Genomic DNA, 23,612 nt, shown 5'->3' with positions numbered 1-23,612 from the left:
CTAAATGAGGCCCCCCTACATCTTCAAAGCCAGCAGTGGGCGTGAATCCCCTTCACACTATGAATCTGACTCCCTTTCCAGCTACTCTCTGGAGAAAATTCTCTGCTTTCACAGGGCTGACGTGTCTGGGTCAAGCCCACCTATCAAATCGCCATTAAGGTCAACTGAGTTGGGAGTTTAATCTCACCAGCGAAATCCTCTCACAGCAGCCCCTAGTTGGCTTTGATTCAATCACAGGGGCCCAGGCCTCCCGGGGGAGGGCATCTTTAGAGTTCTGCCTCCTCTGGCTATGGCCTGCGGGGCTCAGTCCCCTGGGAGGGTGTGGGGCTGGTGTGCAGGCCTCCATGTTGCAGCTGGGCGGAGCCTTTCTCCTGGGGCCGCCTCAGCCTCTGGAGTTGCTCGCTGCTTGCTGTGTGGATGTTGTCCGCTCTGCTGCTTCATCGTCTTGTTCTTCATCGTCTCTGAGTCGGCCTGGGAGCTTAAAGATTCCTCTACTTTCTTGTGGGGCTAAAAAGTTCTTTAAATATGTTTGCTGAAATTTATATAGGATCTAATTATGTGGTAATAGGAGGGCATTTTGGAGTATATAATCCCCTATAAGGATGGATTCCATATTCAGTAAGACGTTATTAATTCAATGACTTTGTGTGTGTGTGCGTGTGTGTGTGTGTGTTTACCAATGGTGCAGCATCGCTACTGAGAATCAGAGTGGACACCAGCCATCAATGTCCAGTGCAGCTAAACAGCAGCTCTGCTGCAATCGAGGGTTCTAGGAGATGCGTAACAGAATGCAACGGGAGATAAAAGTCTCGTGAGGAAGATGAGTTATGTATGTAAAAGACAATGGAGAAATCTATGTGTTGAAAGAGAGATACAAATACAGTGTTTTCTGAGGTCAGAGGAGAGAAAGGTTATGTCCAGTTAGGAAATCCGGAAGATTCCGTGGGAATATGGCTCATGAGGTGAGGCCTGTGGAGGCCGGGCATCCCAGGCCTGTCACAATTTCACTTAGAGAAAAGCCATTTGTCAAGATCCTGCTGGTGTGCCCTCTGTAACAGGCGTGTTAACGTACTGGCAAATCATAAAACATACTTTCATGTCTAATGCAGGAGTAACTCTGTTTTCTGAGTTAGATCTAATTTTGATAATTTAAAGATAAACCGTGACATCATGATGTCAATTTATGACATCAAGAGACTCAGAGACTAGCCAAAGAATGATCAAATGCTATTTTATTCCCTGTCCAAAGTAACATGGTAAAATACTCAGATTTATCACTTTGGTTCTCCTAGCTCACAAAATAGCTCTGTTTCAGCCTCTCTGCTGTTGATGGGCAATCCCAAAACAGAGGATGGTCCCCAGTTGCACATCCACTTTAAAGAGGAAGATGTGCTGACCTGTGGAGTAGCATCTTCCAGACTGAAAGTGATGGATGTGGTGATCACTTTGGTAGACTGTTTGCAAACATGGCCACAACTATCCAGCTCCCTTTGCAAGGTGACATGGACACTCTTCCCATCGGGGTTGGAGCCTATTTCCCCTGCCCTTGACCCTCGGCTGCCCTTGTGACTTGCTTTGACCAAAACAACGCAAATGAGGGGACATCGTACTTGTTCCGAGCGCTGGTCTTCAGAGACCGTCCCCGCCTGCCTGATCTTCTGGAATGCTGCTGAGCCACGTGGGAACCAGCCCAGCACCCCATGCAGCCAAATCCAGAAACAGAGCTGGATTTCAGGTGCTTGAGGAAACCTAGCTGAGAGCAGCAGAAGTGTGGGTTCACCAGAAATAATTAATGCTGTCATTTTAAGATGCTAAGTTTGGGGCTGCTTTGTTGTACTCTCATAGCTCTATTTCTCTTCTGAAGTGAGTTGAAAGGGCAAGTGCCACTCTCGTCTTTAGTAGCAACATTAAATAGTGACCTGCGACAAAGATTTCTCATAGGAACTTTGCAAGCACGATTTATTTCATTTGTTTCAATAATGTGCGAATTATCTTTCTGTGATAGGTACACACAGATTTTGTGTAACTTACTTAAGAAGTATGGTTAAAAGTGACTATTTTATTTCCTTTTTTTTTTCCTTAAGAGTGAAGAAAAATCATTAAATATATGATGAGTTTCAGGTGCTTCAGAAGAAAAAAGGTGAGTTGAATTGAGTTTCCCAGACCTCCAACCTTTCAAAATGGTCCAGTGATGGATGCTATTCGCATAGCATTGGCCAAATTTGGGGGAGGAGTGTCTGAAACATCTGGATAACATAAAAATAATTTTATTCTTTTTAATTCTTATAGTTGATTTATTTCTGTAAGTGACATTTATAAGGCACTTTATCCTTTACAGAGAATTTAATCTTTTATAGAACATCTAAACTTTATAAATTAAAGATGTGGGTATTATTCCTCACCCTCCCCCACCATCCGTTTTACACATGAGAAAACCAAGGCCAAGAGAGATTAAGTGACTTGGCCTAATGGAAAAAGTCTCCATATTTTCCTGCTCCCGTCCAACGCCAAAGCCACGCTCTCTCCATGTGTGAATAGTGGTCAGTGGTTTGGAATGTGGTAGTATGTTTCATTTAAGGTCTTCAAAATGTTAATCACTTCTCTTCTTGCATAACATCTATATCTTTAATTTGGAAAATATCAAATAGGGAAATAATTAACTACAGCAATAAGTCATTTAATTTTTTTTAAAAAAGGGGCCAGCCCGGTGGCATAGTGGTTAAGTTTGCACTCTCTGCTTTGGCGGCCCAGGGTTCACAGGTTTGGATCCTAGGCACAGACACACACACCACTCATCAAGCCATGCTGTGGTGGTGTCCCACACATAAAGTAGAGCAAGATTGTCGCAGATGCTAGCTCAGCAACAATCTTCCTCACCAAAACAAAATGAAAACAAACCTCTACAATGCTACTTGCATGCTCAGCTGTCAAGTCTTTATAATCTGCTGCTAACCTCACTGCTGACATTGTGTTCATCTTTCTCCCCATTTTATTTGCAAGAATTTCAAACACCCAGAAAAGCTGAAAGAATTGTAAAGCAATCACCCATACACTCACTGCCTGGACTCCATCATCAGCATTTTATACTACTTGCTCTCTTGTATCCTCTACCCATCTACCCATTCCTATCCATCTACCAGTCGGTCCTTTTGTATTCACCTTTAATCAGATAATTCAGTGGCCCAGGACAAAACACTGCTAAGAATATTGCTTTGTGAACAAAGGTTTGTCCCCTAAGGTTGGCACAGGATCTGTAAACAAAACCATTGACGATCTGAAAGCCACCTTCCAAGGAAGGATGCCACCAGAAGCGCCAACTGAAGTCAGTTTCAAAATGACTTCTGAGTCTGAATGGAGGCGTCGGCCGCCTGCCAATCCCCAGGGCTGGTGAGAAGGCCCCTCCTGCCTGCTGGCCCGGAGAGGGTTCCTTCGCTGCAGCTCTAAGTCTGAGTTACCTTTGGGGCCTTTTTTCTTGTACTCCTGAGACTTCCCTCTCAGGAGAGACACAAACAAAGCTAAAAGGCATGGAAGGGAATTGTGGAATTACAGGACACAGAAGGACAGGAGACCACCTGGGGAGTCTGCACAGGGGTCTAGTGTCCAGATTAAGGGCAAAGTCCACTGAGCACAAAAAACCAAAAAGCATGGGCAGTACTGGAAAGAAGGGCAAGTTGATCCAGATGATCCAGCTGGACGTTGGAAGGAGGAGTGGTCAGGGTGTTGGGGGCCTGGAAGAGGGACCCTGGAAATACTCCATGGGCTTCTAAAGCAGGATGCCCACAGAGCCCGATGACAGACTCTCTGCCTCTGGAACGTGCTCCTTTGTGCCGCATTCCGCTCACTTAATACAAGTACTGAACCAGAGGGAACAAGTCTTACAAATGGATTTGAAACTTACAGCTTTGGGAGCACTGCAAATTCCAATGTATGTTGACGGTTTTTATAAATTGGGTGGGGTAACCTATCCTCTATCTATCTATCATCTATCTATCCATCATCTATCTATATCTATTTATCCATCATCAATCTATCTATCTATCTCTCCATTATCTATCATCTATCTATCTATATATCTCTATATATCATCTATCATAGATAGATCTATCATCTATCTATATCTATCTATCTATCATCTATATATCCACCATCTATCTACTATCTGTCTATCTATCTATCTATCTGTATCTTCCCCATGAGAGCTCTGCTCTTGTATTCCATTTCGCCTGATGATGACAGAATTTGGCAATGTGGAGTTGAAAAGGGGCTCTTCAGGGGGCTGGGAACCACTAGGCAGGGGTTCTATGCTCTAGTACCCATGTGTCTCTTTCTCAGGATTCATATTCACCTGGAAGTTTTGTATTTCTCCCTGAGCATAGGCTCCATGAGGACAGAGGTGGTTTGTCTTGTCATGGCAACGTCCCCAGCATCCAGCACAGAGAAACCACCAGCTTTCCTTCTGCCACAGTTATCCAATTTATCTTTCCAACAAACATTCGTGAAAGACCTACTATGAGGTAGGCACGTAGCCCATGGAAGACAGTAACAGTGCAGTGGTTCTCAAAGTGTGGATCCTGAACCAGCAGCATCAGCATCACCTGGGACCTTGTTAGAAATGCAGATTCTCGGGTGCCATTCCAGACACTCTGGGGGTCGGGCCCAGCCATCTATGAGTTCATAAGCCTCAGGGTTGCCGCAGCGATTCCCCAATCTTTCATCACAGTTGGCCACATCTTTCAACCAGGTGGAAGGAATCCATGACACAGAACTGGGTGCTGCCAAAAGCTCTGAGTAGCTCTGTGTGCTCCAGCCTGACCCCACATTAGACTACCAGGGTGTTTCCCAAACCTGCCGAATACTGGGCTCCTCCTCCAGAGTCTGGTCCTGCGTGTGGCCCGGGCGTTCAGTTTTCAAAAGCTCTCCAGGTGATTCTACCATGTGGCCAAGACTGAGAACCACTGAGGCAGTTGGAAGTCCACAAAGGGAATGAGGAATTGAAACCGAGCTCACTGAGGGAGGCCAGAGTATTAGGTTGAGTCACATGAAGTTGCCACAGTTGCAAGTTAAAATCTGTCAAGTGTTGGCAATTATATTTGGTTTAACCTACTAGTTGCTCTCTGAGACAAAAGCAGTCATGGCACGTGACCAAGAAAAGGGCCCAGGAAATGGAGGAAGCATAAGCTCATTTAGTCTGTATAACTGAAGCAGAATCTATTATCTTCACCACTAAAAATAGAACCACTATTGTGATTTTTGATTATTTTTCCTCAAGGGCTGAGCTCACAAACTTTTTCTACAAAAATAAACAATAGTTTATTTTGTATTTATTTTATTTATATTTTATTTTATTTATATTTATTTTATTTTATTATTTATAAAAATAAATAATAAATATTTTAGACTTTGCAGGCCACATGGTCTCTCTCGCAACTATTCAACTCTGCCATTGCGGTGGGGAACTGGCCATGGACAATAGGTGAATGAAAGGACGTGGCTGTGTTCCAATCAAACTGTATTTGCTGAGCTAGATTTGATGGGGAGCCGTAAGGTGCCAACCTCTGTTCTGTGGTGCAGATTTTCCATAAGAGAGCTAGAGAGCGGCTAGAAGTTGTCTAAGACTTTGCATGATGAAACAGTTGGCTGGTTGACCTAAGTTCTACAAATCAGCTATAAGATACACAGAGAGCGTCCATATGTCAAGTAAGTTGTAAGTGATCCGCAGAGTTTGTTGAGTTCCTTGGAATAGAAGGACTCCCATTTAAGCAGCTATAGTGAGGCTAGGGGACAGAGACAGGAGGAGCCCAAGGTGTGGACACTCCTCTTCCCTGCTTAGACAGTTGGTGTTTAGCAGATGTTCTCGTATTCGTTTGCTAGGGATGGCATAACAAAGTACCACAGAGGGGGTGTCTTAAATAAGAGAACTTTATTTTCTCACAGTTCTGGAGGCTGGAAGTCTGAGATCCAGGTGTTGGTGATTTGGTTTCTTCAAAGACCTCTTTCCTTGACCTGTAGATGGCCATCTCCTGCCTGCGTCCTCACGTGGTCTCTGCATGTGTGTCTATATCTTAATCTCTTATTATAAGGACACCAGTCATATTGGAGTAGGACCTACCCATATGACTTCATTTTACCTTAATTCTCCCTTTAAAGGCCCTATTTCCAGATACAGTCACATTCTCAGGTACTGGAGGTCAGGACTGCAACATAGGAATTTGGGAGAGGATGTAATTCAGCCTATAGCAGTTATCAAATGCGTTACCTTCGTGAGCAATACACACGTCAAACAAACCCTCCAAAAGCCCTGTTGTTTCCCACATGCAGCGTCGTAATGACCTCCCCTCCTCAGAGACGGTTAGAGCTAGGCAGTCTACAGCTGAGCTTATCCAAACTCATTTTACGGCTGAGCAAACAAAGACCCAGAGAGATGAAGTGGGTGATCACAGTCACACAGAGAGGGCGGAGGTGAGACCCCGCGTGGGTACTAATTCACGTTCTTTCATGGATTTTCCAAAGCACCTACTACATGTTCGCATTGGGTTAGACACTGGAGATAAAAGGGGGCCATCTGGACATGCACCGACCCATGAGCCACAGTGAAGCCTGTGGCTCTGATGGGCCTGGGGAAAGTGAACAAAGTTTGTGGGAGGCTGGACACTATTGGGTTAATTACTAATAAGAAGCTAGGGAGGCCTTCCTGAAATTCTGCTAACTTCCAAGCTCTTCCTTTACTCTATGGTATCACCAGTTATAAGGCTCTGCGGATTTAAGAAGAATTTTCAAAGAAAGAAAATCAGACTATGTAAAAGACACAGCCTGATGTCAGAAATGTTAAAACATGAAAAAGGACATATTAGATTTAAAGAAATATGGTTATTGAAATAGCAAGTCTGAAACAGGCCATTTTCTTAGTACTGTTGTGGGTATCCAAGACAATAATGCTCTGCCGGTCATTTTAAAATTGTATATATCAGATTATATAAAGTTTTGAATTCTGTCTTGCATAGAAAGTGCTCCATAAATATTTGTTAAATAGGTGAACGAGTTAGATTCTGGACAAATAATCTCTTAGCTGTTGTTTTCTAGTCTCTTTGACTTGTATATTTATGCTCCTTATTTCCCTTCATTGCCATTTAGTATAATTTCCTGGTGGAGTGGCATTAATTCATGTCTTCAATGCATGAGGTTTAAGCAGAATACAAGTTTCTAATGTCTTTTCATTTTGGCACGTTTGAAATTGGGGAGGGAAATGGATTTGGGATAATTTGAGTAAAGTGAGCAGCTACTATCCAGTGAATTGGCCATTGTTCCAGTGCCTCAGGCTGCACACTGGCCACTGCGGGCACTGACTCAGAGGCTAACCAGGAAAGGGAAGGTGGGAGAGTCTGTCCATTGTCAGATATTTAGGAACATTAAGACTAGGTGGATGGATTTACATTCCTTAGAAAAGTGACTAAATAAAAGAAATCCTAGCTCTGTCCTTAACATCTGCCCCTGAACACAGGCAAGGGTGATGTGTTAACTTATGAGTTCATTTCAGAGGATGTTTTCCAGCAGGAAAACCTCACAACTCTAAGTATTCCAATGTCTTGGGGCGACTGCAGCTTTCTTTGAACTTTATTTGTCTTTGATCTGAGGACCTCCGTGCTTTGTAACTGTATAACAGGATCAAAAACTTCCTCCATTTAAACAGAAATCCCCAAGCACAGAGGTGGAAAATGACTTGAACAAGGGTTTTCGGCAAGTGGATTAGAGACTGGTTTAGAACTAGAACTTCTGGATGAAATTGGTGTTTTTGTTTTGTTTTGCTTATGTGCTAAATTTCTTGAGAGATAAATTCCCTTCTGATAGATTATGTGCAATAAAACCATATTATAAAAGGGATTCAGATATACCATGTGTAAAGTTATGCTTCCCCACATATTGTAAAAACCAAACAAAAGATGGATCTGAAGGCCAAGGTTAGCCTTAATTACCAACATCAGTAACAGAGTGATGCTCTGGATTTAAGAAATTCTACTTAGAGTCATGGGCTCAATATCTTCCTAATATTCTATAGACCAACAGGCATGTTCATGAAGGCACTATGGGCTCTACAGGAACTGAAAGCTATATTAGAAGTTTTTCCTAAGGTGGCGTTTTTAGTGCCGTCCCTTAGACCACCTGCTTTAGAAACACCCGGAAGTTTGTTGAAACATTTGTAGGTCCACGCCTGACTCATGAATCAGAATCCTTGAGGGTGAGGTTAAGCATTTCTATTCTAAATAAGTTCCCAGTGTGTTTCTGATGCCCCAAAAGTCTGAAAACCACTGGACTCAAAGAGTAAAATAGAATAAACACAGAAGTAAGCTGAAGACATCTTCAAGCACAGATATTGGTGGGGTCCCTTAGTGGGCAAAATTTCAAGCAAATCGAGATTATAAAGTATTTACAAAGTCATTGGAAAATTTGATCAGTGAAAACAACAGGGAAGGTTTTAGGTAAATTGTTGGTTATTGGTTAAAAATATTCTCTTCTTAAAGGAGAAAAGCGTTTTATACAAATGATTCTTCCTGTACTGATTACTTTATATACTATAAAGTGTAAAAACCGCCTTTATGAACTTCAGATCAAAAGGTATTTTTCATTAAGATTTTCTGGGATTACAACATTCTTTTGAAATTTAGAAGCAGTAAGAAATGTACTATATAAAACCCAATGAACAGGGTATAAAATTCCAATTGTGCAGTCATTTGGCTTTGCTAACCTGAGGTTTACTTTTATACTATCCGTGAGAAAGGGATTTGAACAGAATTGTTTGTATCAATTAATCGCTTTATTTCCTTGTCTAAAACCATTCAATGACTGCCCATATCTCTAAGGACGAAGTTCGAACTCTTGAAGAACGTTTCCACAACTTCCCTCTCCAGCCACAGCTCTTCCCCACCCTCCTGCTTTCCCTTTCAGTTTCTCCTCGCCCCAGCCTCTCAGACATCACTCACCACTGCCAGGAGACTTCCCCGCTCTTCCTCTCCCTTCTTCCCGAGCACATAGTGAGCACTTCACACATACTGTGTCGTTACTAACAATAGCATTATACGATGGAGAAAAGTGGACACCTTTAAGGCACGTTCTGGAAGTAGAGTGCTCAGGTCTTTCTGAGGACTTGTGCATAAGGGGGTGATGAGATAAAGGGAGAAATCAAGGTTGGCTTGAGAAATGAAGACATTAATTAGGAAATTACTGCTAATTACTACAAATGAGAAAAATAGAAGCACTGAGTGATTACGAGTTTTATTTTGTTCACACTATTTTAAGATGCTCATGTGGGGAAGATGTTAACACAGAATAGGATACAAGAGTGTGGAATTCCAGAAGGGGGTCAGAGCCAAAGATGGAGACAGTTTTTAAAGCCACAGCAGTAACGACATCCCTTAGGAAGAATAATGAAGAGAGAAGAGTCATTTCGAGGCCAAGGGGAAGAAGAGTACCAGACAGAGGATGCAGCCAGGAAGGAGGGGGACCAGGAGAGTGGAGTCCTGAAGCCAAGAGAGGAAAAGTGGCTCAAGAAAGCAGGAGTGCAGAGGCTGTGAAGGCTGCCAATAGGTGAAGTAAAACGAGGACTAAGACGTGACCACAGGATTTGACAACATGGAGGCCATTGGTGACAATGACATGGTGGAGTAGGGGCAATGAAAGTTCATGTGGTGTGGGTTGCGGGAGGAGGCAACTTGAGGAAGTGGTGATCACAACCATAGAAGATCCCGTAAGCAGTTCTGCAGAGAAGAGACGCAGATAATTGGGGCTGTATGATGGGGATATGGGATAAAGGGGTATTATTAATTACTGCTGGGAGATGTAGACCATGTTAATGTGATAAGGATGACTCAGGAGCGAGGAAGACACTATGATACAGGAGGAAGATACCATCTGCAGGATGAGGCCCTGCAGGATAAGAGGGGACGGCTTGCAGAGGCCAAATGGAAGGGCTGGCCCGTGACTGCAGTTGGCAATGTTCATCCATGCCGGCAGGAGCGGGGCAGGGACTCTGGTGCACGTGCAGCTCGGTGATGGCTTTGGTGTGGGAATACCCCCGTTTTCTCATTGACAGATGAGTCAAAGTCATCAGCTGGGAGTTGGGTGGAGATAAGGTGGAGAGACTGAGATGAAGAGGTGTGAAATTTTTGTCCGGAGCATGGGAGAAAGAATATGCCAGAGAATATCCTCAGGCAGCAGTATTGCCGGAGCGTCCACTTGCAATTTATCATCACAGATTTAGAGTGAGACAAGTCATTATATTTGGGTGTATTTCTCCAGCAAATTTCAGATGCTTCCGTCACTCTGCTGTCCCCCCAATTCCGGCGTTCACTTTAGCTGGGCTTTCTCTGTCAGTCCCGAAGATCCCAAGTCTGCGGGACACCTGTCTGCCCTCCAAGTCTAGCTCTGGGGCTCTCCCGCGGTCTCTGTTACCCCTGTCATGACCCTACCGTGATTATCCACTTACTCATCTGTATCTCCCACGAGAACATGACCACACAGAAGGCAGAGAGTTTTGATCCATGTTGTTCTGAGTTCTATCCCAACTTCAAAGGCAGCACTGCACACAGGTGCCGAACACGCAGCAGTTGAATAAAATAAATATGGCCCATAAGGCACACAGCAACCTCTCCAATTCCACAGTAGCATCAAGAACGTTTGCATTGAATGTTAATTACAAAGAATTCTTACCTATTACCAAAACACCAACAAATTCCCTAAGACTTGTAGTTCAGCTTCCTCTTGCTGCGGCTCCCAAAGTTACGTCTAATTGTACACAAGTCAACTTCATTTTTAAAAAGAGGTTTGCATTTTAGCTGACTTCCTTTCCTCCACTCTATCCTCTTCAAGTGGTGAAGAAGGAAGGCTTGATTTATCACAGCAATGGTTAGAGGAGAAGAATAAGTACCAAACTTGTGAGTGTTTTCAGTGCAGTGGAACAGCCCTGCACATGGCACTTCATCTACCAACAGATTTCTTCTTTGGATCAGAAACCAACAAGTTTAAGGAAGAAGATGCCCATATTTCCCACATTTGCACAAGAAGGAGAATCATAGATTTAACTACATGTTAGAATGATTAGGAATATTTTGAGAAGATGTCATTTGGATTGGAAGTTAGCTTTAATGCATAGAGTAGATTGAACACACAATCAGGGATGTGGGGATCCGTGTATTCACTTCCCCATTGCTGGGCAATGGATGTGTTTTCCTTTCAATCACGAGTCATTACCGTGGCTTACCTCATCAACAGGCACTACAACATTTTACAAAGATGCAACAACTCATTCACCATCTCACAGAATCTTCGCAACACTCAACACCCAGGAGATGCATTTTATTTCCAATATAAGTGAAGTGGAGCTTAGAAAGACTAAGTCAAACTCATACAAGGTCACAGAGCTGATAAAGGGCGGAGTCTGAATTTAAACCAAGACTGGTCAGGCTCCAAAACTGATTTTCTTTTAATAAAGCAATATGGCAAGACCCTTATTGGAAGCCCCTAATAACGTCTAAGGCCCCTTCCAGGTCTAATATTGTGTAATTTCTGCAGAAACAAAGACGCACCTCCCTGCACATCTTTCTCATCTTGGATCATCAGTGCCATTAGCGGCTGGGAGACCATTCTGAGTCTTCTCAGTGTCTCTCCTTCTCTCTGGATGTGCCCATGTGGACGCAAGCTTCACACACGGGAACTCGAAAGGAGGACCTTCCTCTGAGTAGTTGGCAACACTCTTCCCATGCATTTTACTACTCGAATCTGTGCTGTAGAGAGGAGGATTAACAAAAATGACCAGGACAAATAAACGTTTTTGAGATGCTTGTGAATGGGAGTTATAGGAGTGTGAATATTTGTACATAAAACCTAAATTTACACGGCTTTTCATTAATTTAAGTTTGCAGTTTCTAGTTTATTGGGTTAGGTACTTGTTGGAAAAGTAAATGTTTATTTCAGTTCTGTATAATGCTGAGTTCACTCTTGCCATTCATTTATTTTAATAGTTATAACATGACCCCCAAGCTTCATGCTCATCGCCAATGCACACTCCCGGCCAGATGGACATGTGCCACCCACCCAGCAGGCGTCACTTAATCGTGGAACCCACACGTGACGGCAAACATTTGTATGGTGCGTTATTAACAGAGTTCATTGTAGGAATGAACTCATTTCACAGACGAAGAAAAAACTTGTCCAACTGCAACCGACTAGTAAGCGGCAGCGTCGGCCCCTGGAAAATGCTCTGGCAGTGCATGAACATACAAAGTGTCCCAACACTGGGATGACACATTGTTATCGATCAGAAATACAAAGAATACTGAACAGTCTTAATGACTAGCAATAAGGGGTAACAAATCCTTGGCTCGAGGAACAGCAAGTGTATCATGCACATGAGAATTCCAAGTCTGAGCTGGAAAAGAAGGAGTACAGGAATTATAAGGAGGCCGTGTGGACGGGATATTGCAGCAGAGCCAACAGGACGCTGAGCCGAGAGGTGGAAGCCAGTGGAAGTTCATCTGTAAAACAGGGAGTCCGACCAGATGAGTCAGCTGGGACGCCCTGTCCGGGCACCTAGCCTCCTCTGGCTCTGCCCTAGGAGGCTAATCGGCTGCCTTCCATCCTGATGCAGCCTTGCCCTCTAGCTCCTGGTTGGTTTTGCCAACGAGGACCCTGGCAGAGATGAGAGGGAGGGGAGGGAAAGTTAGGGATTACCCTTGGCTCTCTCCCTGTGGGGTCTCCAAAGGTCACAGCTCCTCTCCAGGCACCTGCTTTCCACGACTCTCCCCCTCCACGTGGCAGCGTCCTTCAGGCCTGCACCCACCAGCATGCACTGCCTCGGTGATCCTCCACCCCTGCCCAAGTCTGTGGGCTCAGCACCCTTCTAAATGAACTCTCCTCGCAGGATCCCAGTTGGGATGCTGCTGGAACCCGGACTGATACATTGTGGAAGATTCCTCCCAGCTGTCATCCTGCACATGATTATTTTGTGAACTACTGCACTTGGTTTGCTTGTTCTTCTTTCTCCACAATAAGGATTCTCGGCTTCTTCACGTGAAGTTCAGATGGTGTGCAAATTATTAACAGAAGAAAGCGCTCTGAGTTTGCTCCATTTTTTTAAAAAGTGTAACCATCATCCATGGTCACAAGTAAGAGAGAAGTCAAAAGTAAGTAAAATAAGGGCACAGCTTTATTTCACTACAAGGCAGTAAGTACACTGTCATATCAAAAGTTTGGTGCCGGCTGTCGTGCACCGAATGTTCTTAAGGCAGCGACCGGCTATTGACCCCAGTCTCGAGCCCCCAGCTGCAGACACAGGTTCTGCGCTGCAGTTCCGAGGACAGACACGTAGAAACCACGGGGGATGCTAATCCAACATAACCCCTAAATCATAGAACAGGCTGAACTCAAAACAAAACACAGGACGTTGACAACATAGATCTCCCAAAAAAAGAAGTGCAACGCATGCTCTTATAAACCAACAATAACAAAAAAAAAAAAACCAACAACAATGAATGCAAAATCTCCCAAACAAGTTTTCCAATGTGTTACAAAAGGAAAAAAGTATATATATATATAAAAAATAAAAAAAGTCTTAAGTACTAGTGCATAGTCAATCACCTAACACCAAGTCCCTCTGCTTCCATCGAAAGCTCTACTGCCCCTGTTACTAGCAGCACGGCTACAGGCTAAGACCATAGCAGCAAAACACAGTTTTCATTTGGCATTTACAAAATTAAATTACTGAATAAAAATATAATTTTTTATAAAACTATTTCATACAGTAATAATTTTTAAAGCAAGCTAACAAAAAAACTCATAAAATGGTTTAGTACAATAAATGTACTTCCAACATTACTAACCATAAATGAGCATCGACAGATCTTGATTCATTATCCCAGAGTATTAAGCCAACCTCTCTAGTAATGCATTGTGTTTAGTGATTGAGAAAAGTGAAATATTGGAGTACCTTTTTATGTGTAAAATTTCAAAAACCTCAGCACAGGAAAAAATACTGGTCTGTTGGATCTTCTGAAATACAGATAAATCATTTTACGTTTAAACAAATCTGCATTAAGATATTAACAACTGACTACAATTCATTACCTAATAATTTAGGTAAGACTGTTATTTATTTTTTTAAAAAAATCCTTTTAGTTGGGTGAAGTCTGATAAGACTTCATCCATCTAAATGCACTTGGTGCTGCTCTTGACTGTTGTACCACAACAAAAATAGGCTCTTCTCCCATTCATGAAAAGTCTCATGTAGAGGATGATAAATCCCAAGTCAACTTGAAGTGTTCTGAAAATCATAATGCTTGTCGCAAACGTCTCACATGACCAGAGTCCGGGTCGAGAAGGCGTTCACGTATTTCCGGGCTGGACCCGAGGCCGTCACCTGCTCTTCCGTCTTCCCACAGGACGCGGCTTCCCAGGCACCACTGCAGGGCTGATGGGGAAAGAAGACGATGTGTGGTCAGCCAAGACACCTGTGTGAGCCCACAAACGGATTCCCAATCCTGGCAGAGCTGCCACAGCTCAGCGGGTTCAGACCTCCAGACGGCAGGAGGCAGACACCAGGGAGCCTTCGTCATCTAAAATCTGAACCCTCTGACCCCCTGGAATCCAGCATCTCAAGTGATATTAAGAATCAGAAACTGTTTATCGCTCAGAGAGAAACCCACTCCAAACAGTATGGTAAGACAGCAACACTTCTTCATCCTCAGGGCCTTTGACTATGTGGCGACTTTGCAAAGCTGGAGACAGGTACCCAAGGGGAGCCCAGGGCAGTGACTCATTAAGCCACCTGGTGAGTGGTTGAGCCCCCTGAGCAAAGAGGCACCTGCAGGTGCTGGAATTGATCGACACCCACTAACCACAGTGCATATATTTTGTATCAATTACATATCGGTTGATTTAGAAACATTTGTGTACTAGGGTAGCTGACTTTTTGAAGTAGTGGAGAGGCTGTGCACCCGGGTCTGTCTGCTGCATAGCCTGGCTCCTGCCTCCCTCGGGGCTGCCTCCCACTGAAATATGCACTATTAGTGCCCTAGTTAGTTCCCAAAAGGATTTAAGATGCTTACGAAATAAATACCAGATAACGAGGTTTAAAAAGTGGACAAGGCAGGATCATAGGGAAATGTGGGAAAAAGAAATAATATGAAGATGCGATGAGATCCGTCCACAAAACACTTGCCAAGAAGTACCAGCCATATGCTAACCTCAGGCTTTGCTCTGAGCTGTCTAGCAGTCAATGCAAAGAGGGAAATAAACACAGGCAGATAGAAGATTTGGTGCCCGAAGCTCAAAACTAAACGAGTGGTTTAGTAAAAGCACAACTATTCCCTGTATGGACACCAAAGAGGGATTTTTTTTTCCCATGGGACAAAAGAGAAAGAGAAAAGAAAGGCCTCTGCTCTCTAGAGCTTCAGTGTCCTTTAGGAGACAAGATGAACCCATGTGGAACAGGTGGAGGAACAAGAGGCTGAGGAAAGTTTCTTGGTACCGTGCCTGGGGGAACGGGGATGGGACACCGAGGACTTGCCAGGGCAGGGCTCCAGAGAAAGGGCAGGAACAGGCAGGATTCAGAGACAGGTGACAAAGGAGGAGTGCAAACCGGTGGACAAATAGCATGAGAGAGTCAGGAAGCTGCAATTTGTGCCTTGCCTGTGGGAGGACTGTACGAGAGAGGGGAGGAGATGCAGTGGATTAAAGGATAACATTGAACAAGCACTTACAATACACCGCCCACGCTCCCAAGGGTCTGACATGTATCATCTCATTTAATTCCCACACAAAATGCCTGGGGCGTAGGTATGACTCACTGTGCCCCTTCTACGGACCAGGCACTTAAGGAAGAGAGAATTTAGGCAACATCTTCCAGGTCACTCAGTTGAGAGAAGAGGAAGCAAGAATGTGAATCCAGGCCCGACTTCCACTAGAGTTCTCATCTGTGGAAAAGTGTGCGGTCAGGTCAGTAGGGCCTTGGGATGCAGAAAGAAGCGTGTAGATGGGGTGTGGACATCATCAGACTCTTTAGCAAAGAAGTATGATAATTCTGAATGAACGTGGAATTTGTACGGTGATGGAGTTTCCTTGCCTAGTGGCCGGGACAAAGTTTCAGGGACATACGGCTTATGGTGCCATGTTTCTAACTTGGAAACTTTCACAGGACACAAACTGGGCTCCCGGTTTCTACTCAGTCTGCTGTGCCATCCCACTGCCAACGTAAAAGGCACCGTCCAAGTTTACACATGTTTGTTCTGAAGCCTCACAGGCTCAACATGTAACTTGAAATACTACATAGGCAGATGGATTATTATGACAGTTTCTTGGAACTGTGCATCACCAAGATGACAGGACAAAGGTGATGGGAGTTCATGGCTGACTTCTGTCACTGAGTCACATTTAATGTTTTCCTAACAAAATCACCAGGCCAGTTATAGCATTCTCTGAAACAGTTCTGAAAACATGATGACTATCTAGGTGCAAGCAAGTGGATCAAAGAAACATAGTTCTCTGGTGTGTATCTGTCCGCACAAATTCCATTTTTCAGTTTAGCTGATTGCTTACAGGTTGTTACTAAAATTTTTCACAGCACTGAAACACCAAATGGATACAAGAAACCCAATTAAAAGAAATAAAGGTTATTGTTGCAATCATTGAGATGGCATTTGAAGACACTGTAGCAAGGTGACAGAATAACTACCATCTGAGAGTGGATGGGCGACTATGGCGGGCACCTGCCATGAGGTGCTCTGCAGCGCTTAAAATCGATGGCGGGCCTGGAACAAAGCATGTGGGTCTTAAAAGCAAGTGACTAACAAGGCAGACGAACAAAATATCTTAGTATACTAATATCTTATGTGTAAATTCAAAATTACATAAAGATACGTGCCAAAAACAAAAATATATACTTTGAAAGAAGATGTACAAACTCATGGAAAAGAAAGAGGAACGAGAGAGAATGGAGACAAAAGGGAGGAGAGCGAAGGAGGTTTCCGTTTCTCTCTGGTTAAGAAGTTTTCAACATAGCTGTGCTTTAGTTAATATAGAATTAATTTCCTAAATGTGTTACTTAAGGATCTTAAAATACTATGTTAAAAGAATCTTAGGCTTGCTTTTACTGCGCCTCCTGGTAAAGTCAGGTTCTGATTCTCGGCCATACAGTACTTGAGTTAATTCAGAATTCTGAAAGTCGGCTCAGGAGAATCTAATGCAATTATCAGCTGAATGTATTTTCAGCTTGAAATTTGACCGTGTTCTTGTTGGGTCTCCCAGATGGCTTATCACTCTATTCATGTTTGGCTTCTTCCCCCAGGATCAGATCTTTAAAACAAGGTCAATATGAAGAAGGTACCATACAGCTTTAATGATTATTTTGAGAAAACTTTTCAAACAATCAGCTTCTCCTAACTCAAAATGGAACCTACCAAGAAACAAATCAAGTTGACTGAAATATCTGAATTGCAGGAAGCAGAGCATCTCAGGGGCACATAAACCCTGAAGCTCAGAGCCCAGGGAGGCAACTTAGACACCTGACTCCCCCAGCGTGGACACCACCAAGACACAGCAGCCACTGCGTACAGGAAGCACTGTGTGCAGGAAGCAGTGTGTGCAGGAAGCACTGTGTTCAAGAAGCAGTGTGTGCAAGAAGCAGTGTGTGCAAGAAGCACTGTGTGCAAGAAGCAGTGTTGGGGAACAGCAGGTGGGTGGGCGGCCGTGGGAGCCACAGCAAGCCCTGCTTACACCCATGAATGAAAACCTGGCCCGACCTAGGGCGTGGGCGGGAAAGCAAAGGAGGAGCAGAAGGTTGAGGACTGAGACAAGAAGAGGAAGACTCAGGCCCAGCAGCCGAGATGGCAGCTGCCTTCGCCTGTGCTATCTCCTGCTCCCTCTTTACCTTGAAACCCTGGGGCCCTCAGCCAACTTTTCAAGCAGACAGAATAGTTTTGACAAAGGAGGATTAAGTCTTTGTGCTGGAAGAACACTTTTTAATACTGTCACATAGATTGTTGTGCATCCTCCTTATTCCCTCTCCTGAAATTTTAGTTTCATTTACACTAAACAATTGATAAGAATTACAGATTGCCGCACACGGATTCTTGTTCAATTCCTGACCGTGGTGCTATTGCAGACGTGTCGCTCTACCCTAATTCATTTCAACATTCATCATCCTGCCGCACATCCTCCTCCTCTTGCCTGTGAGTCACCCTGCAATGTGCCTTTGATTGCCCCCGGGCAGAAATGAACTGTAAACAGACCGTCAGCTTTAACTGGGACATCCTGCTAGGGCACTTAAATAAATAATCCGACTCTTTGTAGAAAATAGAAGAAATAAAACGAGACAAGACCATGTCCACAGGGGGTTGTCTGTCAGAATTAGATGGTCTTCACATTTCCATTGAGAATATGAATGGTTTTTTCATCACGCAGAACAACTACCATTATCATTATATCCACGCAGCAACTTCACACAAGAGCTGCTGGTACCAAAAGCCTTGGTAAGCATGTGCCTACTAAGAAATTTGCATAAATCATTAAAAAATGACTTTGCAAAACCAAAGCAACTTGTGAGATGGTATTATGTTTTCCTTTTGTTTTGTTTTTAAATAATAAGCAGATGTGAATGGTGTCCAAAAGAGAATAAGAATTATCTGATTATTCTCTTTAACCCATTTGAAGAAAATATCTACTCTGGACTAAAATTCTAAAAGTCAGAATTTCTTCCTAAAGGGGCATCTTTTAAAAATGTATCAGTTATAAGAGATGCTATAGAAATTTTTCGTTGTATCCTGAGAGCCAGGGATGAACCTGAGACAGAATGTCGCTAAGGCAAGATGGATGCTTGTCAGACTCTCACAAATGCTCTGCTATGTCTGTACAAAACAATTAAAGGCCCCAGCTTCAGGGTTTCTAACTTTTCACAGAAAAGAGAGCCCTAAAAGTTAGGGAACTACAGGCCCAGACGGCGACTGGAAGGTGCCCATCCACCAGTGCCTGCACTTGCCACCACGCCTACGTTAGCCATCCCCCGTGTGGATGGACTTTTCCCAAATTTGGCATTTGTCCCAGATGTCTCTTCATCTTACAGGTGTATAGACTTTACAAACAGTTTATATCACATAGCCTAGGGTTCACAATTTTTTGGAAGAATAGCTCCTTCCTGAGTCACATATTAGTTCCAGACTATTAAGATTAAGACAGGGGCCAAATGGCTCTAAAGCAATTCTCTCCCTGCTGGCCTGAGGAAGATTCGCTATCATAGAGTTTACTAAACCAAACCAAACAAAAAAAATCCGTATCTTGGAACGTCTGGGACAGGGCACTCTGCATCTGAGCTTGACAGGCCTTCCTCACTCATTTAGACTTTCTCAGTCCAACCCAAAGCTGTACATGGCAAACTTGCTTAATTTATAACATATATTGAAAGGAAGTTGCTCAAGTGCTACTGACGGCCATGTGAATTCTTTCCAGGGCAGGTAGGAAAAAGTGACCCGGAGGGAGGACCAAGTACGGACAGAGGTATCCAGGGCAGCAGGTCAGCAACAGCACACAATGGTATGAAGTGCCTGGAAAGATCCATGTCACATGGAGACAGTCTGTTTCCATGTCTGGTGACGTGTCAACACAAGCAGCAGCAAAAATAGAGAAAACCAGTAAATCAGTTGTTTCATCTCCATAACACCAAACAGATCTGACTGCCTTTATTTCAGGAGTCAGCTGAATCAGCTTTTGGTGACCCACTGACACAGTTCTGCAAGAGTGGAAAAGGGAATGAGAAACAGCCTGCCGGAGGAAGTACACTCACAGTGCAAGAAGACCTGGCCGGTGTGGAGGCCTCCTTGCTGGTGTTTCTAAGGAAAGAGAAACACCGCATAGCCTTTGCCTAATAATAGACACCACCAATGTACATTGGCAAGTGTGCTGCCATTTTGAAAGCAATCTTAGATCCATTTGATCCCCATAGCGACCTTGTACAATGAGGAGAGGATATACTCTTCTCCCCAATTTATAGACGAGAGCTTCTTGGTCTGAAAGGTTAATGAATTAAAGACAGGCAATCAGGAAATGGTGGAGTTGAGACTAGAACCCAGGCTCCTGTGGCCTGCATACTAGTTTATTACACTTCTCAGCACGCAAAAAGCATTTGCCTCATTTTTTGAAAAATTCATAAACAATTCATATAAAGATAGGAGCAATCCCAAATACATGGAACTGAAAAAATAAGTTTCGATTGCTTGCAATATTTTAAGGTCCTTTGATGCTGTGCAAATGTGTTTAAACAATAATGGCTTGAGAAATTTACTTAAATTAAACTCACTGCTTCAAAAAACTATGACAAGCCAAGTCAGGAAATTAAAACTGAAGGCTGTCATTCTGTGGTTACAGAAAGAGGAAAGTGAGTGAGCGAAAAGTATATGAACACATCTTTTACACTTGGGTTTTAAATAGGAATAAAAGGAAATTATAATTTAAGAGAAAAATACAGAAGTTCAGAAGGCTTATAACTTAAGTACAGTTTCGGATCTAGTAATAAAATGTCTACGTTAAGAAACGTTTATTAGCATAGTGTATTTCTTGCAAAATGGAAAGCAAATTGAAAGCACATAGAGGAAAACAGGCAGCTCTTTCTCCTTGCTGAGGAATGTGTGTATGTATTTGTGTGTGTGTACGTGTGTGTGTGTGTGTGTACGTCTGTGTGTGTGTGTGTGTGTGTGTGTCTGCCTCGGGCTCTCTCTTGGTAACTTCCAAACAGCAGAATCCAGTAGCGTTCTATAGTGAATCTGCCTTTCCTGCCCCAAACTGCATGCTTTCTAGGCTGAATGTTTATTTCCTCATTTGCGATCGTTTTATAAGCTTTTAGACTCCATCCTCTACCACAGAGTGGGGAAAAAATGGTACAATGGTCCAACATGAAAATCTCACATATTCTGAGCCACGTAAAAGACACAAATATCAAAAATGTCTGAGAACAGATTTACTCTGAGTCCCTGTTTGCTTTTACAATCTAAAATTAAAGCACCTTGGAAAAAAAAAAAAAAGGAAATCCAATAATTATAAGATTATGCAGCTGTCACAAATTCCTTTCAGAAAAAAATCAAGCATAAATAATTTTAAAAACAAATATAACATTATTTGTGCATCATGGCTTATAATAGCCTCTATTTAAGCATTATAGTTTACGTACTAGGGGATATATGGAGAGTTCCGAGTTATTAAAATTCATTGCTTCTCAGTGACAACCCACATAACAAATGGACATACTTAGGACATTAAAGGACATTGCCTTCCCTGTGATGTACAGAGATGGCTTAATCTCAGCATACAGATATTAGAATCTGTAGTGTCATATATGACTCGTTGATATGATAGAAAATACAAATTAATAAAATAGAGCTAATACTTAGTTTTGAGTTCAAAGATAGCTAATATTTCCATTAAATAAAATATAAATATGTTGATAAAGTTCCATACTGATCATTTTTAAAAAGATGCAATATCATTAAACACTTTAAGCTACAAATTGGACAACCTATTTTTCTATAAATACTGACAACTTGCCAACTTTATACAATATATATTTTATATCAGTTCCATGTTCAGCTCCAATGATTTTGGTAAGCACTATTTTGTTAGGTCAAAAGCTTTTAGGATCTGATTTTAGGAAAATAAGCAGGGGTTTTCAACGTATGTAATGATAACTGTTCCCAAATATATTTACATGTTTGCTCTTTGAGATTTAGAATGCCGTTTTTCTATACTATATAAATTCAGGTTAAGTTCCAGGCTAAGTTACAAAATATACATAAAACTTAATCTAGGTTAATGTACTAACAGCACTAGTCACATTCTATGCTCCGGAAACCAAGGGCCCAGTGATTTAGGAGGCGGGAGGGAAAGGACGCAGGAAGCGCTTCCCTTCTGGGGCAGCAGCCGGGGCCAACACGGGAATAGCTGACCTCAGCGCCCTTCCAGCCCACTTTCTGCGCCCCTGTCCGCCTCTGCTGAGCTCCCGCCCTCCCGCCTCTCCGGCCCTCTGGGATACTCTGCATCCTCTCCGCGGGCGGCCTACCCAGGCGTGACTGGCTCAGGCCCGGCTGCAGGGTCCCCACAAGAACTGACCGTCCCCCTCCCACTCTGCAGCCGACAGTCATCTTTCACCAGAGCCGGGGATCAGACAGAGGCCACAAGGGAAGCAACCTGACTGAATTAAGAAACAAATACGCCTCCAGCCCCTCCAGCTGTATCTGCATTACTTAAAAATTCATGCCAAATATCACAAAGACTTAAAAAAGACAAGCTTTAAGATTCTCACAATTTGGCGAGAGATGGCCTCCCGCAGTGATGGGAAAGCCCTTGGAGGGAAGAGCAAGGGCTCAAAGTGCACCGTCCAGTTACCGGGCCTCCACCCCGTCACTAATGCGCCTTCCCAGGGCCTCTGCTGCTCCAGGGCAGAGGCGGTCGCCCTCAGCGTGGCTCAGGGGAGCAGGCGGGAGGGCCCTGCAGAGCGCTGGGAACTGAGCCCTTCAATGTGGGGAGCTGCTTTAAATAATTTAGGGGAGTAAATTTGCATGTCTATTTACATTTGGCTCAGGATTCATTTGGAATTTGTTGTATTTCAGCAACACACACCTACTTAGAGTGACAAGGGAAATCTCCTTTGATACTGAAACCTGACAGCAGATAGTCCACTGCAGCCCAGCAACACTGACCGTTGACTTTCTTATTCTGATGGTCAAATACACTCTAATTGTTTTCTAGCTGACGAATTTCAAACTTCATTTAAAATGTAAACAGCGTCTGAGTTTTGATGGCTCAGGGATGGAGAATAAAAAAGAAAAATTTCGGAACAAAAGGTAAACTATACCAATAAACTTTTAATAAAGTGTTTAAAAGCAGAAAGATAGTGACACATGCATAATCCATGATCTTAGTCTCAGTCACAGTGGGAATGTTTCACTTCATCACGATTTGGAACCTGCTCTGATAAAAAATTTCCAGGTGTCTCATATGAATGCAACAAGGAATTTTAGGAGTTTTTTAGACATCAAGAGTTGTTTAAAAGCATTACTCCTCTATGTCTAAGATTTTTTTTGAAAAAACAAGATGACAGATTTTCAGTGAATGAGGTGGTTTTGTTTTTTGTTTTTTTTGGTGAGGAAGATTGGCCCCGAGCTACCATCTGTGCCAATCTTCCTCTGTTTTGTACATGGGACACCTCCACAGCACGGCTTGATGAGCAGTGTGTAGGTCTGCACCCGGGATCCGAACCCATGAACCTGAGGCCACTGAAGTGGAGGATGCGAACTTAACCACTACACCACTCGGCCAGCCCCAAGTGAATGACTTTTAAAATACCAATGTTGGAATAGTAATTACCTGCAAGGGACTCGCCAGGGACCTGTTTTTAGGGACTGTAAATGCTTTGAGAACATTGTCTTCATCTTCTGAGACTGGCGTCATTAAAACGGAACTCGTAAGAATATTCTAAAGGGAAAGAGAATAATTTGAAATTTAAATGAGGTTGGATAATCTGACACCATTCTGACATTTTAGAGAGTAGATTACTGTGAGGTGATACCCATTAGCAGGAAAAAAAA

At 43.2% G+C, this 23,612-nt stretch overlaps 1 protein-coding gene across 5 annotated transcripts in view; it reads right to left on the bottom strand.

The window, feature by feature from the left end:
* Positions 1-13,173: 13,173 nt before the first annotated feature.
* Positions 13,174-23,612, bottom strand: part of MYB (MYB proto-oncogene, transcription factor) — a 31,531-nt gene continuing 21,092 nt past the window's right edge. For all 5 annotated transcript variants that reach the window (XM_023651141.2, XM_023651145.2, XM_070223931.1 and 2 more), the window contains 2 exons: positions 23,392-23,499; positions 13,174-14,455 (listed from right to left, as the gene is read on the bottom strand). In XM_023651141.2, coding sequence (XP_023506909.1) covers positions 14,339-14,455; positions 23,392-23,499 — 225 coding nt within the window. In that variant the 3' untranslated portion in view covers positions 13,174-14,338. The remainder of the gene's footprint in view (positions 14,456-23,391; positions 23,500-23,612) is intronic.

Source organism: Equus caballus, chromosome 10, assembly GCF_041296265.1.
Source record: "Equus caballus isolate H_3958 breed thoroughbred chromosome 10, TB-T2T, whole genome shotgun sequence".
Classification (NCBI taxonomy): domain Eukaryota; kingdom Metazoa; phylum Chordata; class Mammalia; order Perissodactyla; family Equidae; genus Equus; species Equus caballus.
Note: the sequence above shows the minus strand (reverse complement) of the source record. Positions and strands in the feature narration are given on the sequence as shown.